General features: G+C 46.7%; 1 protein-coding gene across 4 annotated transcripts in view; it reads left to right on the top strand.

Moving 5' to 3' along the window:
• The window catches only part of LOC144830006 (retinol dehydrogenase 7-like), a 441,255-nt gene that overhangs the window by 393,954 nt on the left and 29,126 nt on the right, over window positions 1-18,175 (top strand). For all 4 annotated transcript variants that reach the window (XM_078688875.1, XM_078688877.1, XM_078688874.1 and 1 more), the window contains one exon: window positions 15,965-16,278. In XM_078688875.1, coding sequence (XP_078545001.1) covers window positions 15,966-16,278 — 313 coding nt within the window. In that variant the 5' untranslated portion in view covers window position 15,965. The remainder of the gene's footprint in view (window positions 1-15,964; window positions 16,279-18,175) is intronic.

Here is an 18,175-nt window from a genome sequence, read left to right as displayed (position 1 = left end):
CTCAGGATATGTAGGGTCAGGCTATGGGATTTCAGCAACTCTTTGTAGAGTAGAGTAGTTCCCCATCTACCCAAGTAATGCTGCAGTAACAATTGCATCATTGAAGATATGATGGGTTCTGTATGTTCAGGGCCCCATAGGGCTCCTATCACAGCCAGCAGTGCATTATGGCTCAAGAATTGGCCCTCATTAAGCACGTGGTGCTCCATAAGGTCAGCAACATTTTATGTTCACGCAAATCCCCTATCTTACGAATGTCCTCCTCCATCCACAGTCTCACATTGTGGCAGCCCGCCACTCTGAGGAATGCCAAGACTACCCACAGTGGTAGGAAAGACACATATGTCGTGGGACAGCGCCTTGGTTGCATAACTGCACTCCAACCATGTTTCTCCACTTTGGCAATATGTCCTGCATTAGGAGCATCTCTTCGGGGGTCAATAAGCTAGTTTAGTTCACTGCAACCCTGTGACTGGCATAATAGATGACCGCACAGGGGTAGGCCTATTGTAGCATGTAATATGGCGCCCCAGCACCCCTCTCTGCAACAGACTGCACAGTTTGTGGAGGACCACTATCTTTCTCCCCTTGCTCCATATCAGGTGGGCTCCGAAAGAAGCATCGCAGAAGGAGAATCAGAAGCGTTGAAAAGGGGTAGAGAAACCATGGCAGAATTGGCAATTTCGTTATTGCAACCCTATCCATTGGGGAGAGTGTTAAAGACCACCAAAAGGGCAAGGAGCCAAGCAAGCCCGCCTTAACTGCCCCAGGTTACCCTGCATAAGGTCATTGTCGGAATGGTAGATGTTGAGCCTCAGGTACTGGAAGTAATACTATTGCCATGGCATCCCCAAGTGCTGCTGTCTCTTCCCATTCTGGTTCTGGAAGTTTACAGAGAGGAAAGAGGAAGGATTTGGTCCAGTTCAGTTTTAAGCCAGAGAACGTTCCAAACTTTTCCAGCACTTCCATCACTTGGGGTAGGTCTCTATGAACATTTCTGAGCTAGATTAGGTTATCATCGGCATAAAGTGAAATAGCCTCCCGTGCATAACCACCAGATATCCCCCACTGCTGGCTCTTTTGTAGTAACAGTTCCACTAGTGGTTTCATTACCAGGGCAAATATGATTGGTGAGAGTGGGCAACTCTGTCTAGTGCTCCTGCTGGTGCGGACTCGAGCAACAGGTTCTGTGTATAGGAGATCGATCCAACACAGCATCTCTGGTGCCATACTCATTATAACTAATACTCACTGAATAAAAGGGCCTTTCCAATGTATTTAAGGCTTTTTTCAATGTCAAAGAAGAGTGCCACATATGGGGACGCCATTGAAGGGTGCTCTTCCATAACGTAAAAAAGATGCCAAGATTGAGAAAAGTGTTCCTGCCAGGAATAAAACCGTTTTGGTCCTGGTGTACCAATGTGGGAAGGCATGGCAGCAGCCGGTTGGCGATTATCTACCCAAGGATCTTACAATCCATATTGACAAGAGAGAGCGGGCAATAGGAGTGCACCTCCAATAGGTCACAACCCAGGTTTGGAGAACCACAGTCGTAGCCTCTCTCTCAGAGGTGCCGGCAATGCACCGATGTTCTTGGCAGATTGAAATATATATGGAGTAATTGTACGGCTAGGGCTGCCGTATAGGTCGAATGAAATTATGCAGGAAACCCATCTGTCCCTGTGGTTTTATTATGGGCCATTTGGTTGATGGCGCGCAGACCTCACCAATTGATAGCGGTTCATTGAAAAAGTGGTGCTCTAGGGAATCCAAGCATGTGATCAGCAGGCTGTCGAGGTAGTCTTGTAATATTAGTTCTTTGTGTCTGTCTTTCTCCTGTAACAGAGAGCTGTTATAGTCAAAGAAAACTGTATTAGTGTCTGCGGGGGCATTGGGAATGTCTCCAGTCTGGTATAGGATGGCATTCACTTGTGGTCTGTTCACCTCTGCCCGTAGCAGCCAAGCCAGTATGAACCCCACTCTGTCTCCCTCTGCATGTTGTTTGCCTATGTATCCTGCATAGTCCAATTTCCAAAGACTCTCCACTAGAACTCTGTGGTTGGTTCTAAGTTTGCTAAGTTCGTCCTTATGCCTCCTGCCCTCTCCCACTTGCACCTCGGACTGCCACATGGAGTCTTCCTTGTCTATGATTTAGCGGCTTAGGGCAAGCTTCACGCGTTACTTAGTGTTAAGGCATAGGTCTGCATGACCACCTTAAAGGCACCACACTACACCCTAGTGTCAGTTGCTGTTCCATATTGTCCACTATCGGTGACGTGTGTGCCCAGAGCCTCTCAGAAAAAGTAATTGTGTAGGAAATGTGTGTGCAGACTACGTGTAGGCATCAGGGTTTGTCACTTGTCCCAATGTATCATCACCTGAAGAGGACTGTGGTCAGAGAGTGTGTGACCTAGATATTCAATGTCCATGACAAATGGGACCATTTTGGGGCTACAGACAAGAATATCAATTCTGGTGGGTGTGAAGACAGCACTCTTATCTGTTGCTGCTATCACCAGATGGTTTCTAATATTTGATCTGGAGTCAGCATATAATGAGGTGGAGTTATATCCTGATTTAAGGCATTTTAATGCATTTGTTTCACCTATTGGCACTTTTCAGTATTGCTACATGCTGTTTGGTTTGGCTTCAGCAGTATCTGTGTTCCAAAGGGTTATGTTTAATATTTTAAAGGATGTCAAAAGCATATCAATTTTCCAAGATGATGTCCTTTGTTTTTGCTCATAATCAATGTACACAAAACTTCTAAAAGATAGTGTTGAGTATTTGGGTCAAGTAATTTGTTGTGATGGAATATATCCAAAGGCCGCTTTAGTTAATGGTATTCTTGAAGCACCTCCACCTGCAGATACGATTGGAGTTAAATCCCTTCTTGGGATGTGTGAGTATTATTCTAGGTTCATTTCCGGTTTTGTTTCAAACATTTGGCCAAACAGTAACGTGTAAAAAAACAGAAGTTTAGTTAATCTGGGATGCTTGCTGTGAGGAAGCTTTACGTGTTCTTAAAAATACGGCAATTTATTACATAGTAATTGAAAAGGAGGCTCTTGTGTGTCGTAGAGCCATTGAAAAATGTCAGTTATATTTAAGGAAGGTGCTTTGTACTGCAAACTGACCACAAACAAACAGCGATCCGCCCGCCATCCTTGCAGAAATGACCCCCCGCCATATTACTATGGCTGGGGTTTCCACGGCGGACGGAAAGACCGTCTGACGCTTTTCAATATGGTGGCGGTGTCTGAAAGATACCGCCAGCCATATAAGAATGTGGCTTTGGAAATGCCTATGCTGTAACAGAAAGGCAGCAGAGTCTGCTTGGAGGGCCTGTTGCGGGCCCTCAGGGACTCCGGGGGAGATGGGGGTGCACATGGGAGGTAGCTATGGTACCCCCTGCATTTCAATGTACAACGTGGCAGGCACCGCGATTGTGCCTCTCACGTTGTGCATTGAAAAGCACAACATGCATTTTTGGCATTGCGGCTGGCGGTGCCCGCCGCAATGTTAAAAATGTGAGATGCGCCGGCCAGTGTGGCGGGCGCATCCTAATGGGATGTACGGTACCGCCGCACCCTTAGCGGGCGGTCCCATTTCCAAAGTCCGCCCGCCATACTAATGTGCCCCTTAGTGTTCATTCTCAATAGGGAAAAAGTGACTATTGTTCTCAAAGAATTGCCAAAATGTCCATCAAACTTCTACAATATCAATTTGATGTTGCATATATTCAGGGCAGGATAAATACTAAAGCAGATTTTCTTCCACGATTTCCCTCTTTAGGAACGTTTGACTCTTCTGGGTCTTACTTGAAATAAAAGGATCTTGAAGATTGCATTGCTGCTTTTATTGAAATTTCCAATATAGTTTCTTGCATAGAGTCTGAGTGGAGAGACTCAGGGCCATATGTATCAACATCCTGATTTGCGATTCTTAAATAGCGATTTTTTAGAAATCGCTATTTGAGAATTGCAAATACGGATGTATGTAAAAAATCGCAATTTTTTAGCGATTTCTTAATATTCCTTAATTGCGATTAGAAAATTGCGAATCGCAATTAAGGAATACTTTCCCATTCATTTCTATGGGTCAGGAGGCCCATAGGATCGAATGGGAAATTATTCTCAATTTGCGATTCGCAATTTGAGAATCGAAAATTGAGAATAATTTCAAGGGTGCAGGGGTATTCAAAAAGACACCCTGATGCACCCCTGAAATAAGCATGGGTGCACATGTGGCGCACAAACATGCCCTAAGGGCATGTATGTGCTTCACATTGCACTTTGAAAAATGCAAAAAAGTGCATTTTTCAAAAAAATCGCAAATTACCACCAACTTGAAGTTGGTGGTAATTTGCGATTCCTTAAGGCCAAATTGCACTTTTTTGGTGCTTCTTACATTGCATTTAAGGAATCGCAAAGTTTGCGATTCCTTAAATGCAATCGCAAAATAAGGAATCGCAAATTTTGCGATTCCTTTTTTTTTAAACTTTATTTTTGAGTTATACAAGACATGTAAAAAGCATATCCCCCCACAAATGGCATCAATTAAAAACTATTGCATACAGATCGATAACCTCATTATGGCACTTAAGGGTACAGGCATCATCGGGAAGGCAGTGGTCATAGGAAAAGAAAGCAGCATAAAAAATCAGGAGGTGAAGCATATGAACATGAGGAAGCAAACGAAATCAGCAAAAAGATCAATCAAGTCTAACAGACCCCTACCCCCTCCCCACACCATCATTCCCCGACCCCTCAGGCGTGAACAGTTCCTCACTAGTTCCCTCCGAGTCACTCAGAGTGCGATTCCTTATTTTGCCTTAATACATACCATTTGGCAAAACTGCATTCGCAAACGCCGAAATTCTGCGAATTTCGGCGTTTGCGAATGCAATTTTGCTTGATACATATGGCCCTCAGTCTCTAGTGATGAGGTTCTCACTCAAGTAAAAAAATATGTTCTTGAAGGATGGCCTAAGGAAAACAATCTTGGCGTCGATTCTTGGCTTCGAGTGTCAACCGTTTGTCAAAGTGGCTGATGAGTTGTCTGTGGAGGATGAGCTGCTGTTGAGGTGTGCTAGGTTAGTTCCTCCTACTAGTATAAGACATAAGTCCATGAAGGTTATTTGGGTGCTACTCTCACCAATCACAGGTTGTTTGTTTCTCTCTGGTGGCCACATCAGATGAGCTACAGTGCAGGGGTTGCGGGGACCTGGTGGAGTCCTTGGAGCATGTTGTATGCCTCTGCCCTGCATTGCTTGCTCAGCGCAGACAAAAATTGAAGCAAGAGTGGAACAGATTGGGAGTCCGGTCCTGTAGGCAGGCAATCATTGCTGCATTGAACCCAGAGAACACTGCTTTAAATATAAGCGGCACAATCTTTATTCACTGTGCATATCTCAAATGTAACCAGCAACTTGCAGGCCCGGTAATAATCTCGGGGAAGTGCACAGGTGTCTCTGTATAAAAACTGTGTTCACTGCCCCTGCACCACTATGAAATGTGATCGCGATGACTTGATACTGACTATAAACAACTGACAGCTGCTTCACTGAACTGTTCTTATCTTTAGGCCTGGGCGGTAAATTCTGTTCCGCTCGCAGAATTTGCGCAATTTGGGTAAATTATCCAAAATTCTACATTCCGCGGCTTCTCAACATTTTTTGCTTGTTCGCGTTCTCAAAATGCATGTTCGCAAGATATTTCCCCCCAAGCACGCAAACAGCGATCGCGAACAGGAAAAAAAGCATCGTGAACAAGAAGCAATTATGCGTGTTCCAGGAATTTTTGCGTGCTCACGGAGATTTCTTACCGTTTCCCGGAATTTTGCATAGCGCGACTACCCAAATTCCGCCCCCCCTACTTATGTTTTGGGCTCCTATGCAACTCACTGTCTTACTTGTCATGTTTAGCAGCAACATTCAGTTTCTTTTTATATTATTGATTGTTTTTATTGATATTTTGCTGCTATCTGGTTTTAAAATACGCAGTTCTACTATATTTTGGTCATTGTAAACTCTTAGTTTTTTTATACGTATGGTGTGTATGTTCCGCTTTTATGATTATATTTATTAATCAAATAAAGTTCTGTATTCCACACATATTGTCACTGATATTGAGGATTTTGTTTAAAATTATGTAATTTGTTGTGCTTCTGACAAGAATTTGAAAACATTTTTCCTTTGACATTCCTACTGGCCCTTGGAAAAAACTGGGTATTGATTTAATGGGTCCCTTTCATGCCCTTCCTTTAAACTCATTCTATATTTTGGTCATGATTGATTACTATTGGAAGTGTCCTCAATTGAAATTCATGAAGGAGTCAAATTCTCAGAAAGTCATTGATTTTTTAGAATACATTTTTCTGAGGGAAAGTTTTCCAGAAAAGATTGTCTTAGATAATGGAGTATAAATTATTAGTAAAGATGAGAACCGTTTTCGCAAAAAATGCAGTCGTACTAAATTGAAAAGTTCTCTTTATCACCCTCAAACCAATGGCTGTTAAACCTGGGACGGGTCGGGGACAATCGGTATTTGCCCGGCGGTATTGCCTCTGTGACCCTCTAGTTATTTAATCAATGAAGAGGCAGGCGCTGGAGACTGGAAGGCAGGAAACAAGGTTTTTATTCTCTTCGGAGGAGAACACAACAAAACGGGCAGAAGGTATCGTTCTGAGGTGCTCTAGCTACATTTCTGAGGCCTGGCCTCTTATACACTGTTTTATGACTTTATTGCAGATTACATATTCATGTTAAAGCTTTGATGTATGGAAAAGACATTCCCGGAACTCCCCTTTGGGCCCGTTCCCACACACATTTACAGTTGAAGTCCCCACCCTAGTCACAACAGGTGATGAGTATCGCGCAGCTGGATATTCCGCCGATTCACGGAATGTGGGGGGTTTGATCGGATCTCATGGAGTGGGGGCTTTGATCAACCCGGGGATCCTTTGGTGGGGGAAGCTTTCTATTGTACGGGGAGGGGCAAGGAATGGTATCGGCAGTGCTGGGTGTCGGCCTGGGAACGGGGAAGACAAACGGGCACACGGGGAAAAAAAAGGGGGGTTTGCATCTAAGGGCCGGGGATCGTGAAAGGGAAGAAGGGAGGTGTCGCGCTGGGAACAGGATGAGGGCCTGGGGCAGAGCAGCGCCGAAGAGGGGTTTATGATTCAAGGCAGGTGCAAGCAGGGGGTTGGTCAGCGTGCAGGCTTAGTGAGGGCGAAGGGCTATATCAGGGGCCAGCGGCATGCAAAAGGGTTCGCTCTGATCAGGGCATCTTAAAATGGCGGGTGCGCACGACAAAAGTGTGGCATCAGGGGAAGAGGCAAGATGGCGCAGATAATGTTCACCAAACCGTACTAATTTTCAACAGTCCTCCCTTTAACATATTCAAGACATCTTGCTGGTTCATTTTCTACTCGGTTCTATTGTGGTGGGCATGAGAAAGAAAACGGTAGGAACCCTAGATGAAAAGAGTTGTAAACAATACATTTTAACATTTCTAGTTTTAGGAGGTGGACCTATTTGATAAACTTTGATCAATTTGTTTTAGCAGGAAAGTCATAGAAATGTAATACAAAAAAACGATTCTGTAGCGAGAGCAGCAAGTACATTTCATAACGTGAACTGGTAGGTTATTACATGTATCAGATTCGGATTGGAGCATGATCAATACAATGGCGGCTGGGAGAGAAATGAGGCATAGCAGAAACGGTGATTGAGGATGTCAAATGTTCGAAGTTAACGAGTTCTCATTATTCTTTGTTGTCTTTCGTTGGCGCTGTGGAGCACCGGCGGTGGAGCTACAAGTCCAGCTCTATTCTAAGTTCTGCGTTGCAGGGCACGACCCTTTCCTCGCGTTTCTGGTCGGAAAGGTCCTTTTCGCCCTGTGTCCTTTGAGGTGATTGTCAGAAAGTTCAGATGGAAGAAGAGCGTACAAAACAGTCCATAGGGTAGGTCGGAGAAAAAGGGGGATGGAGCAAGGCCAAATTAGGAACAAACTAGGGGAACGAGAGACTTCAGATGGGCGGGCTCATGACCGAGTCTGGAGAGCGGGGACCTTTCGGCACACATTCGAACATAGAGCGGGGGCATCAGTTTAGCCCTTTCTTCTCACTTTGCTGGAGGTAGTGCCTCGTCCTGTAGCTCTGTTCTGTCGCGGTCTCGCCTTGGCCCATGTCGTAGGTGTTCCATAGTCTGCAGTCAGGCCTCGTGCTCCCACATCCGGTCCTTCTCTCTCCTGACAGCCGTACCCTTAAACGAGTTTGAAAAGACAGTCTTTAGAGAATTTGCAGAGGAAGGAAATCACAAAAGTCTATTTCTCTCCCAGCTTCAGATAGAAATGAAAACGTCCGTTATTTTAGGGTTCACAACTAACATATAAATGACCGATGACGGGCCTGTTGGAGGTATTATGGCTTTCCTTCGTAATTATTTATTACAGTTTCGACAGTTTATCTGATGGAGACCCACCTTCGTAAGACGGGCTTGACAAAGTTATGCCGTTCTCTAGGGCTTTATATTTACCAAGGGTACTGTGTGCTATCGACATGGTACTAAACAGATATTTTGCTGAGGGACGAACATAGGCTAAACAGTTCTTTTTATCAATGCGTCCTGTTTTTCAACTAAACACATTTTTTTTTTATTTTTTTTTTTTTTACTTTCGGCAGGGTTCATTTCAACGACTTCTTCACTTTGGTCTAGTCTTTTAACCTTGTAAAACATCATTCTGGTTCCTACGTAGCTTCCCACGGCCTGAGTACTTAATCAGAAAAGACAGGGGTTTTATGGGAGACAACTAGGGACATAGAAACTTGTGGTAAGGGCGTAAATCGACCCATTCCTCACAACCGGGAATGAGGGGTAGTTTCATAACTCCAGTTTGGAGCGGCTGATACAGGGGATGTAACAGGGGTGATCATTTTTCCTGTTTGGGTATTGCGACAATTCGGGGCGGGGAGGGTCGCGTATTCTGAGGTCCTTGTTTTATACCATAGGAGCCGTTGACATGTAGTTCCCTTATTACGGGCCAGATTAGGGAACCTCTGTCGTCTTACCTGTCCTTTCCCTTACGGCCCAACCTCGGTTCATTGACTTCTAGCGGAAAAGGAGAGGTAATGACACGGTCTCAGGGTGATTGTATTAAAGACAAGTTTTTGTGCAAATACTGACGGTATTTGAAGCCAATTAGGTGGTGCGCTAGGGGTGGCAGTCTGCCAATTTCGGGGCTAATCGCTCGGAAGAGTGGGAGTGCAAAAAAATAGAAGGAGAGAGAGAGAGAGAGAGAGAGAGAGAGAGAGAGAGAGAGAGAGAGAGAGAGAGAGAGTGCAACGGCAGGCTAAATAGTACACGTGCAACAGAGAGGGTGGCAGTGTATTCAAGAAAGGCTATTTAGTGCATTACACAGTAAAGGACATTCACGGGTCTGCGTTAGGATCTTGTAATCATGCAGTTTGAGTATTAGACAGGGTAGAGGGGACGTGCCTTGAGAAAAGGAAAGAAGAGAGGAGGTACCATTTTGTCGCACTTTCTCGCATTCTCGGTCCTTCGACCAGTTGGGTCAGTGCCTCGGTCACACACACACATTCTCTCATAGTTTCGCATCATACGTGACATGGGTTCATTCGTCCGGTCTGGTTTAAGGGTGATCACTTTTTATCGGGTCGTGCTAATTTTTCGGGTTTGTTCGATACGTGAGTAGCTTGCAGGCGTGCTTAGGCACCACCTTGCGGCGCTAGTCTTCTTCGTGTATTAGACATGGCAAGGCTTCAGATCTTCGCCACACCTCGGCTGTAATCTCTGCAGAGGGAGTGAAAAAAAAAGGGGGAGGGGAGGGAACAGCATTCGCGCATATTTAAATACATGTATTCAAGAGTCCTTTACTCACCTCTTACTCGTCTTCCCTCCTCGGGGCAGAGTCCCCGGGGATATGGTTTCTGGAGTCGGGGGGGGGGGGGCAGTGTGTCCATATAGGTCGTGTGCGGGGAACGTGAAAAGGAAACCAGAGGTGCCTAGTGCGAGGTATCTAGTCAAAGGACGTATCTCACTATCGGGATCCTTAAACCTCCTTCAACGCTGTGGCGTTCTAAGGTTCTTCGGTTCTTGGGTCAGCCCCGTTCCCTGATACCTTGGAACGTTGTACTTTATAACATTTACATCATTTCATTTCACTCTCCTTTTACATTCCCTCATTTACACCGTTCGTTTTACCCATCCTTGGAAGTCAAGGTCTTCCTCCACGCGAGAGTTCATGAGTCAGTCGCGTACTTTGAAGGCAGAGTGTCGTGTTGTCGATCCGATCCGTCCTCCAGGGCTGGGCAACCATCTTCTTTCAACCTTAAAGAGAGAGCAGAGTAGGGTGCACAGAAAAGAACTTTCCCACCGATCCCACATTTTTTTTAAAATAAAGCATGCAATACCCGTCCATAGTTTCGAAAACCTTTATTTCTCGGAATCATTTCAGTACGTGGATGATGAGGGTGCAGTCGTATTTGGTCGGGCATGGCAATGGTTAAAGCGCGTACAGTGGGAGTGTCGTCTTGCGGAAATAAATACATTGGAAAGTTTTATTCATTCATTTGCAGGAAACTAAAACGTCTATTAATTGGCTGGGGGTTCGGGGGCATTTATTTCATAATTTAGAAGCATAATCATAATAGTTGCAATCAGATTTCCTATATGCATACTGTATGTGTGCGTTGTAGATGAGGTTATACATCAGCTATAAAAATATAATACATTGTACATTTGTAATCAACATTTTTAACGGGATCCTTTCATACTGTTCGTCGAGTGAGCTCTCCTTGTCTTTTCTAGCCAAGTGTACAAAGGATCATATAAAGTCTCAGAACATCAAGTTTATATTAGTGCGAAGGAACACCACGAGGTGTTCGCAAGTCCCTCTTGATACCGGCGCCATTTTGGGCGGGGCCGGCTCAGTCCGGAAGTAGCATCAGGGGGAAATGTTTCCCATTACTGGCAGTTTGGACCAGAGTCCTTTTCGGCAGTTCTAGAATTCATGCTAACAGAAGGAGTGGCAATGTCATGTTTATTTCGTTGGCGGTCAAGGCAGCCGTCCCTTACCGGAAACCTGCAGAGGCCGAAGGTTCCGCCGGGGACTTTTGTAGGATCTTGAAGGCTGCGGAGATGCTGTCGGAGATGGGGGCTCGTGCCCCAGTGGGCAAATGTCCGAGTTATATTGCTGGTCAAAGTTACTCTAGTGGCCGGGGCCCGCCTTCCAACGGACCCAGACGCCATTTTGAGGCCCTACAGGGGCCACTCTCGTCGAGTTTGCAAGAGTGGAAGAGATCCTTCGGAGTGAAAGGAAGAGGTCCCTGTTGTGTGAAAGCGGGACGTTCGGCTGGGGTGCAGCTGTGATGCCCCCACCTGGGGGGGCGAGGGAGACTCGTTCGCGCCGTCTCCTTCTCCCGGTGCACTCCATGCTGCTCTTTTTCATCGCCCCGCATGAAGGTCTCTCCACATCCGGTGTTCCCCAAGTCTTGTGCTCAGTGCGGTGGAAGTATGGCCACCTGTGGCGCGCATTCGGCGCGGCACGAGTATCGGCGCAGTCATTGCAGGTTCGGTGTTCCGAAAATATGGCCACCATTGCACGTTCGGTGCTGCGCAAGTACTGGGGTGCCACCATGGTGTGTTCGGTGCTGTGCAAGTATGGGCACCATCGCCTGACTGGGGGTGTTCGGCGTTGGGCCGGGGGCTGGGAGACCTCCTATCGGTGGAGGTGGGAGAGGCTCGTCCGCGTCGCCTCTCCCTCCCGGCCCGACCTGGACGCATTCCTGCAGGGGTATGGACAGGGCATCCGCCGCCCAGAGCTGCTGCGGCTGTTGCGGAGGAGAAAAGGAAGAGGTGCCTCGCTCTTCTCTGGACATGTGGCGGGACTACTTAAGTCTATCCAGGCCCGTTGCGGCTGAGCCGAGGAGGCATGTGGCGGGACTACCGGCAACTACCCAGGGCCGTTGCGGCTGGATTCCGCTGGCCCCTGCCTCTCCTCCGGCTTCCCCATGTGTTAAGATTTCCTGACCAAGAGTTGGCAGCGGGGCCCGCCTTATATGGGTTGCCGCTGGTTGGGCGTAGCCGTAACCCTGCCCTACTTTGGAAGGTTCCAGAATGGGGGGGGGGGCAAATGTTCTGTTTGACTTTCATTTTCTACAGTTTACCGTTATTATTTCTTGTTTGCTGTGTTAAATTAAAAGTTCAAGTTCATCAATAGTCTACGGATTTTGTTGTACCATTTCTTTCTTTCCAGGTTGCTTTTATGCTAAGTTTCTGCTTAACAGAGGTTGAGTAACACGGAAACACGTGTAGAGGGATGACGCAGATTCGTACATTACATACACACAAACTCAGACGGGGGGGGGACAGTACAAGTACGACATACAAAGATCCAAGACGAATATCAAACAGTTATTGGTCATAATTATCTCTTTCCGTTTGTGAATCTTAAAGCGTGGCTGGGTTCCCGTCTTGACGTTGCCCGACCTAGGAGAACTTGAGCATGCCGCTGAAATTGTCCTGGCGAAATCTGTGCCATCGGGCATAATCAAACGTGGTGGTTCTATCTGGTCTGTCTATGTAAGTCGGGTTCTTCTTTGTCTCGCGCTTTTTCTCATACTGCCGATCTGTCGTTCCTGTCGGCCCTTTGCCTTTACTCACGCTCAGTAGAGTCGGGCATTGGGCTTTCCAGTGTCCGACATATCTACAAAAAGCGCATTGGTCTGGCCCTAAGTCTGGTCGTCTTTTGCGTAGTGTCGGGGGATAACTTGTGGGTAGCGGTGTCCTGGGGTTGTCCTGTCGGTATATTTCTCTACTTGGTTTGTCCTCGTCTTTTCTCTGTCGTTGCATAGCCTCTCTGCGCCACATACCGAGACTGTCGAGCATAATAGGCGTTGTCTTATTATTTCGAAGGGCTATTTCTAACGTTTCTATTTTATCAAGGTCAAAGGATCCTGCCAGTGGCCACTGTTTGTCTTGACTTTCTTTGGTATACCTGTGCCACAATTTATTATAGGCTATGGTAACTAATCCATAGTTTATGAACATGTCCTTATTAGGGGTGCCTTCTAGTGGAGCTATATGGTCCACCTCTAATACACGGTCCGGGCTGAACCAATTATCAATCAATGGGGAGAAGACAGACATGACGGCTCGTAACGAGGGACTAATAAGTCAGCAGTGCCTATCTTATCACTAGGTGCAAAGACTAGACAGAATATTCCTATTCTACGTTGTTTGCAGGCAGTGAATACCTCATGAACAAAAAATAAAAAAGAGTAACCAAGAGCGCGGAACAATCAAGCAATTAATAAATAAATAAATAGGATAGAAAAAGGACAATGGGGAGAGTAAGTAGGGCGCAAAAGTCTGCGTCCTCTACCCTTTCACTAACCGCAAAGAGGAAGCTGTTGTTTCCGGTTTGCAGACAGAGAATCTCCAGAAGACAATCTGTGAACAGTAGTTCGGGGTTAAAGAACCCAGTTTAATCAGTGAGGGAGAGGGGAGTCTCCCAAAAACCGTTAAGAAATAATAGAGTCAGTGGGGGAGAAAGATAGGCGCGACGGTTACGTTACCTATCCTTCACCGTTTGCAAAAGAGAAGGAGCCTACTGTTTCTCCGTGTGCAGACAGTGAATCTCCAAATAGGTCAAACAAAGAGTAATACTAGTATTTTATAAATAATCAAGCAATCAAACAATCAAGCAATCATTTCGCAACTTGTCGTGATTACACGACCTTACCCGGACCATGTGGACAGTTTCTTGTCTTCCGAATCCAGCGCCCGTTCGTCCTCTTTTTCTCGTATTTCTCACGGCACTCCTAATGGTTCCCAGTCAGGACCGTAGATCACTCGAGAGAGAGGTCTGTTCGGAACTAGTGAAGTTTGGATGATCGGCTGCCAGACGAGGGTCTATTGGGCAAGAGCTCTCCCGATCGTTGCAGTCGTTCACTCTGTCGTCGGGACCTCTCCCACTGGATCCACGAGTCGCTGATGGGCCCCACGTTAGGCGCCAATTGTTAAACCTGGGACGGGTCGGGGACAATCGGTATTTGCCCGGCGGTATTGCCTCTGTGACCCTCTAGTTATTTAATCAATGAAGAGGCAGGCGCTGGAGACTGGAAGGCAGGAAACAAGGTTTTTATTCTCTCCGGAGGAGAACACAACAAAACGGGCAGAAGGTATCGTTCTGAGGTGCTCTAGCTACATTTCTGAGGCCTGGCCTCTTATACACTGTTTTATGACTTTATTGCAGATTACATATTCATGTTAAAGCTTTGATGTATGGAAAAGACATTCCCGGAACTCCCCTTTGGGCCCGTTCCCACACACATTTACAGTTGAAGTCCCCACCCTAGTCACAACAGGTGATGAGTATCGCGCAGCTGGATATTCCGCCGATTCACGGAATGTGGGGGGTTTGATCGGATCTCATGGAGTGGGGGCTTTGATCAACCCGGGGATCCTTTGGTGGGGGAAGCTTTCTATTGTACGGGGAGGGGCAAGGAATGGTATCGGCAGTGCTGGGTGTCGGCCTGGGAACGGGGAAGACAAACGGGCACACGGGGAAAAAAAAGGGGGGTTTGCATCTAAGGGCCGGGGATCGTGAAAGGGAAGAAGGGAGGTGTCGCGCTGGGAACAGGATGAGGGCCTGGGGCAGAGCAGCGCCGAAGAGGGGTTTATGATTCAAGGCAGGTGCAAGCAGGGGGTTGGTCAGCGTGCAGGCTTAGTGAGGGCGAAGGGCTATATCAGGGGCCAGCGGCATGCAAAAGGGTTCGCTCTGATCAGGGCATCTTAAAATGGCGGGTGCGCACGACAAAAGTGTGGCATCAGGGGAAGAGGCAAGATGGCGCAGATAATGTTCACCAAACCGTACTAATTTTCAACATGGCTTGGTCAAACGCATGAATAGAGTAATTGGGGACTACATGTGGTTGGCTATTGAGTGTAAATGTGATAAATGAAAAGCCATAAAAGCTATGTAGTGGTTTTATAGGACCAGTCCACATTCTTCAACTAATGTTTCCCCTTTTGAGTTGCTGAGAAGAAGAAAAGCTTCTACTATTTTCTGGCTGGTATGGATGTCTAGGGGGTTGGTGATGGTGTTTCTTTAGAAGAAATGTTGAAAGGAAAAAAGTTAATTGATCCAGTTTGTGTTGAGAAAGTGTGTGGGAATGCTGTGAGGACATTAGTGAAATGTGGTTAGTATGGTAAAAGTTAGTAGTTCAAAATTTTCCACTCCAGATTTATTGATTGCGAGATTATCTGTGTCACAGCAAAGTGTCTGAAGTTTTCACTAAATTGCTAGACCTGCTAGGTTTAGAGATTGTCGTTTTTGAAAAATATATATAGGTCTTTTTTTATGTATCCTCAAATCTTTCATACGTTTTAGTATATTTAGGTAAATTGATGTTAATTGGAATTTACTGGGAACTCTTATATACTATTTTTAGTATTGCAGTCTTTCAATTATGTGTGAGTTTTCCAAGGAAGGGAGGTATGTAGTATCTGTGTATTAGTAAAGATTACGATGTGAGCCGGCAGCCTTATATCTCTAATGGTTGGAAGGTTAAGAGTCCAAGTATTCCAACCTATTGGTCTGTGTTCTGTATGGCTGTTGGATTTGAACAGGTCAAAGGTCCTGGCCACGGTGAACACGTAGGGACGAATGAGCAGCAGTTTATTACTAAAGATCTGGATATTTACTTCTTTTGGATGGTGTCGTCTTTACAGATTGGCAACAGATGTCATTCTGTTTGCATGCTGTTATAAAGTGTTTCTTAGTTACAGATTAATATTATTTCTATGCGTTCCTAATGATTAAAAAATCGAAATAACACAGCCTTTTCAGAGCAAAAAAGTGGTGTGTCAGACATGTGTTGCTTGTGTGCATAAATAGTATCTATACATAGCAGAATTCATGAACCTGCTTGTTTGCAGGATGTGGCTTTACCTGGCGATTCTGACGGGGCTGTACTTTGTCTTTCGGTGGCTTCGGGAGAGGCAGACCGTCCCAAAACTCCAGGACAAATATGTTTTTATCACTGGCTGTGACTCCGGTTTTGGGAACCTCCTGGCACGCTGTCTGGACAAGCGAGGGATGCACGTGCTGGCGGCGTGCCTGACCCGGAAGGGAGCTGAGCAATTAAAGGAAGTCACCTCTCAGAGACTGCAGACTATCAACTTGGATGTCACCAAGGGCGAGAGCGTGGCTGCCATGGCGCAGTGGGTGAAGCAGCAAGTGGGAGACAAAGGTAAGATGTTCAATTGCTAGTTCATCTGATATTTTACTGAAAGGGTTATAGCGTGAGCTTGGGGAGCAAATGAACGTTTGTGCTCTTAAGCAGGGAACAAAATAGATGTATGCTTTGTTTGGGAGGGCAGCTCAAACAGATATCTAGGATTCAGTAAATGCTGACAAGGTAACTTTCATTAAATTTCACAAGGTAGCCCATGCATAGGGATACAATATCCATGAATATACTTTATATGGGAGGGTTGATTAAGGGATTTATGAATGTTGATGAATGAATGTATGATAAAAATAATATGAAAATAATACACCTATTTTTCTCGTGAGCCATTTGGCTTGTTTTGAGGTCTCGCATCTTGACGATAGCCTAATGCGTACCTTAGGGATCAGCCCCATGCTTATAATTGGTTAGCTTTTTTGTTAATTTTGTTTGCTTTTGATACATTTCCTGCCCTTTTCTGTATTTGTTCCTGACCTGCAGCATAGGTTCTTTATCATTCTTTTGAATGGTTGCCTTGTATCCTTCTGTAATGTACTGCAAGACACATTTTAGTGCCCCGCAGGAAGCTGTCATCCCAGCCACTCCCGCGAGGGCTGGACACACTGCACCCCCACACCAATCCATCACGGGTGCCACGAGTGATGTGCCCCGTCAATAAAAGGGCCCATGTTGCACGTGCTCGAGGGCAGTTATCTAACTATCTCGCATGGTGTCTGTGCCTACCATTCATGTAATGTGGGCCTGAGGCCCAACACCACAATGGCGACGAGGCGGGTCTGACCCGCATGCCCGCTGCAAGATACTCCGTCGTTCCTCAGGGGGAGGAAGTAAGCAAGAAGATGCGAAATCCCCCACCGTGTTGCCCATCGGTTCCAGCAGACATAGGAAGGGAACTGCACTCCTCATAAGGCACCAATCACAGCTCAGCAACATCGATTCCAGTGAGAGCGAGAGCCCCCTGCTATGCCAGCAATGCGCCCGCGACCACGCAAGCTGTTAATGCCACAATCGAGAGGCCCTACGAACCCCGCTGTCGGGCGACAGGCAGATTCCTCCTTCTATTTCTGAACGGGGTGCTGTACAGCCTGCTGAGGTACCCCCCCTCACTGGCTCTCACCTGGCTAGCCTGAGGCATTGGCCAGTTTTGTGAAGCCAGCGGCCCGGCCCCGCGCTGTCAGACCATGCCCTCAAGTCCGCCCCCTGCAGCACTTGTGTGGGTGTGTTGAACGGGCCCAACCCACTGCAACGACGAAAAGAGTCACTGCGGCCCTCCTGGGCACCAAGTGGCGTAACAGAAGAAGCACTGCCACAAGGTAGAAAGCGCCCGGGGTGCCTGGATCCCCGCTTTGTACCGTGTCAAGAGCAAGGTACTCCGTCACCACGAGCTCGAAGTGGCCCTCGCACTGAGCGGAGAGCGAAAGCCTGCAGACACCGAGCAGAGTGCTGCGTAATAGTGTCCAAGCCCGAGGACGCTTCCCCCCCTCCCTTGCCGGGAAAGAGTAATGCAGTACCCCATGTCACTTAGCTGTACTTACCTTGGAACAGGCAAGGAAAGATGGGCACCCGCCTGGCACTAACCTTCCTGCATCTGCTCCTGTGAGACCTGTGGGGGCGAAATTAAACATGGCATCAAGGAAGCTGCTCCGACCCAAAGACCGGCTGCACAGGCCTGACAACTGTTCGCAGCGCCACACCTAAGTTCGTTCCGGTGTCCTGCGAGGCCTGTTTCAAGACAGCTGCCTAAGGCTATGAGCAGCGCTGCAGCGCCACCTAGCGGCCTCCTTGCTGAACATCACCCTGGCTCGAAGATCGCAAGCAGAGGCACGTCTGCACAAGAAATAAAATCACAAGTGAGGGAAGAAGGAGCGCAGACAACGGATGCGCCCTGACCCAGCAC

This window comes from Lissotriton helveticus, chromosome 1_1, assembly GCF_964261635.1.
Source record: "Lissotriton helveticus chromosome 1_1, aLisHel1.1, whole genome shotgun sequence".
NCBI lineage: Eukaryota > Metazoa > Chordata > Amphibia > Caudata > Salamandridae > Lissotriton > Lissotriton helveticus.
The sequence above is the reverse complement of the archived record's forward strand: the minus strand, read 5'-3'. Positions and strand labels throughout refer to the sequence as shown.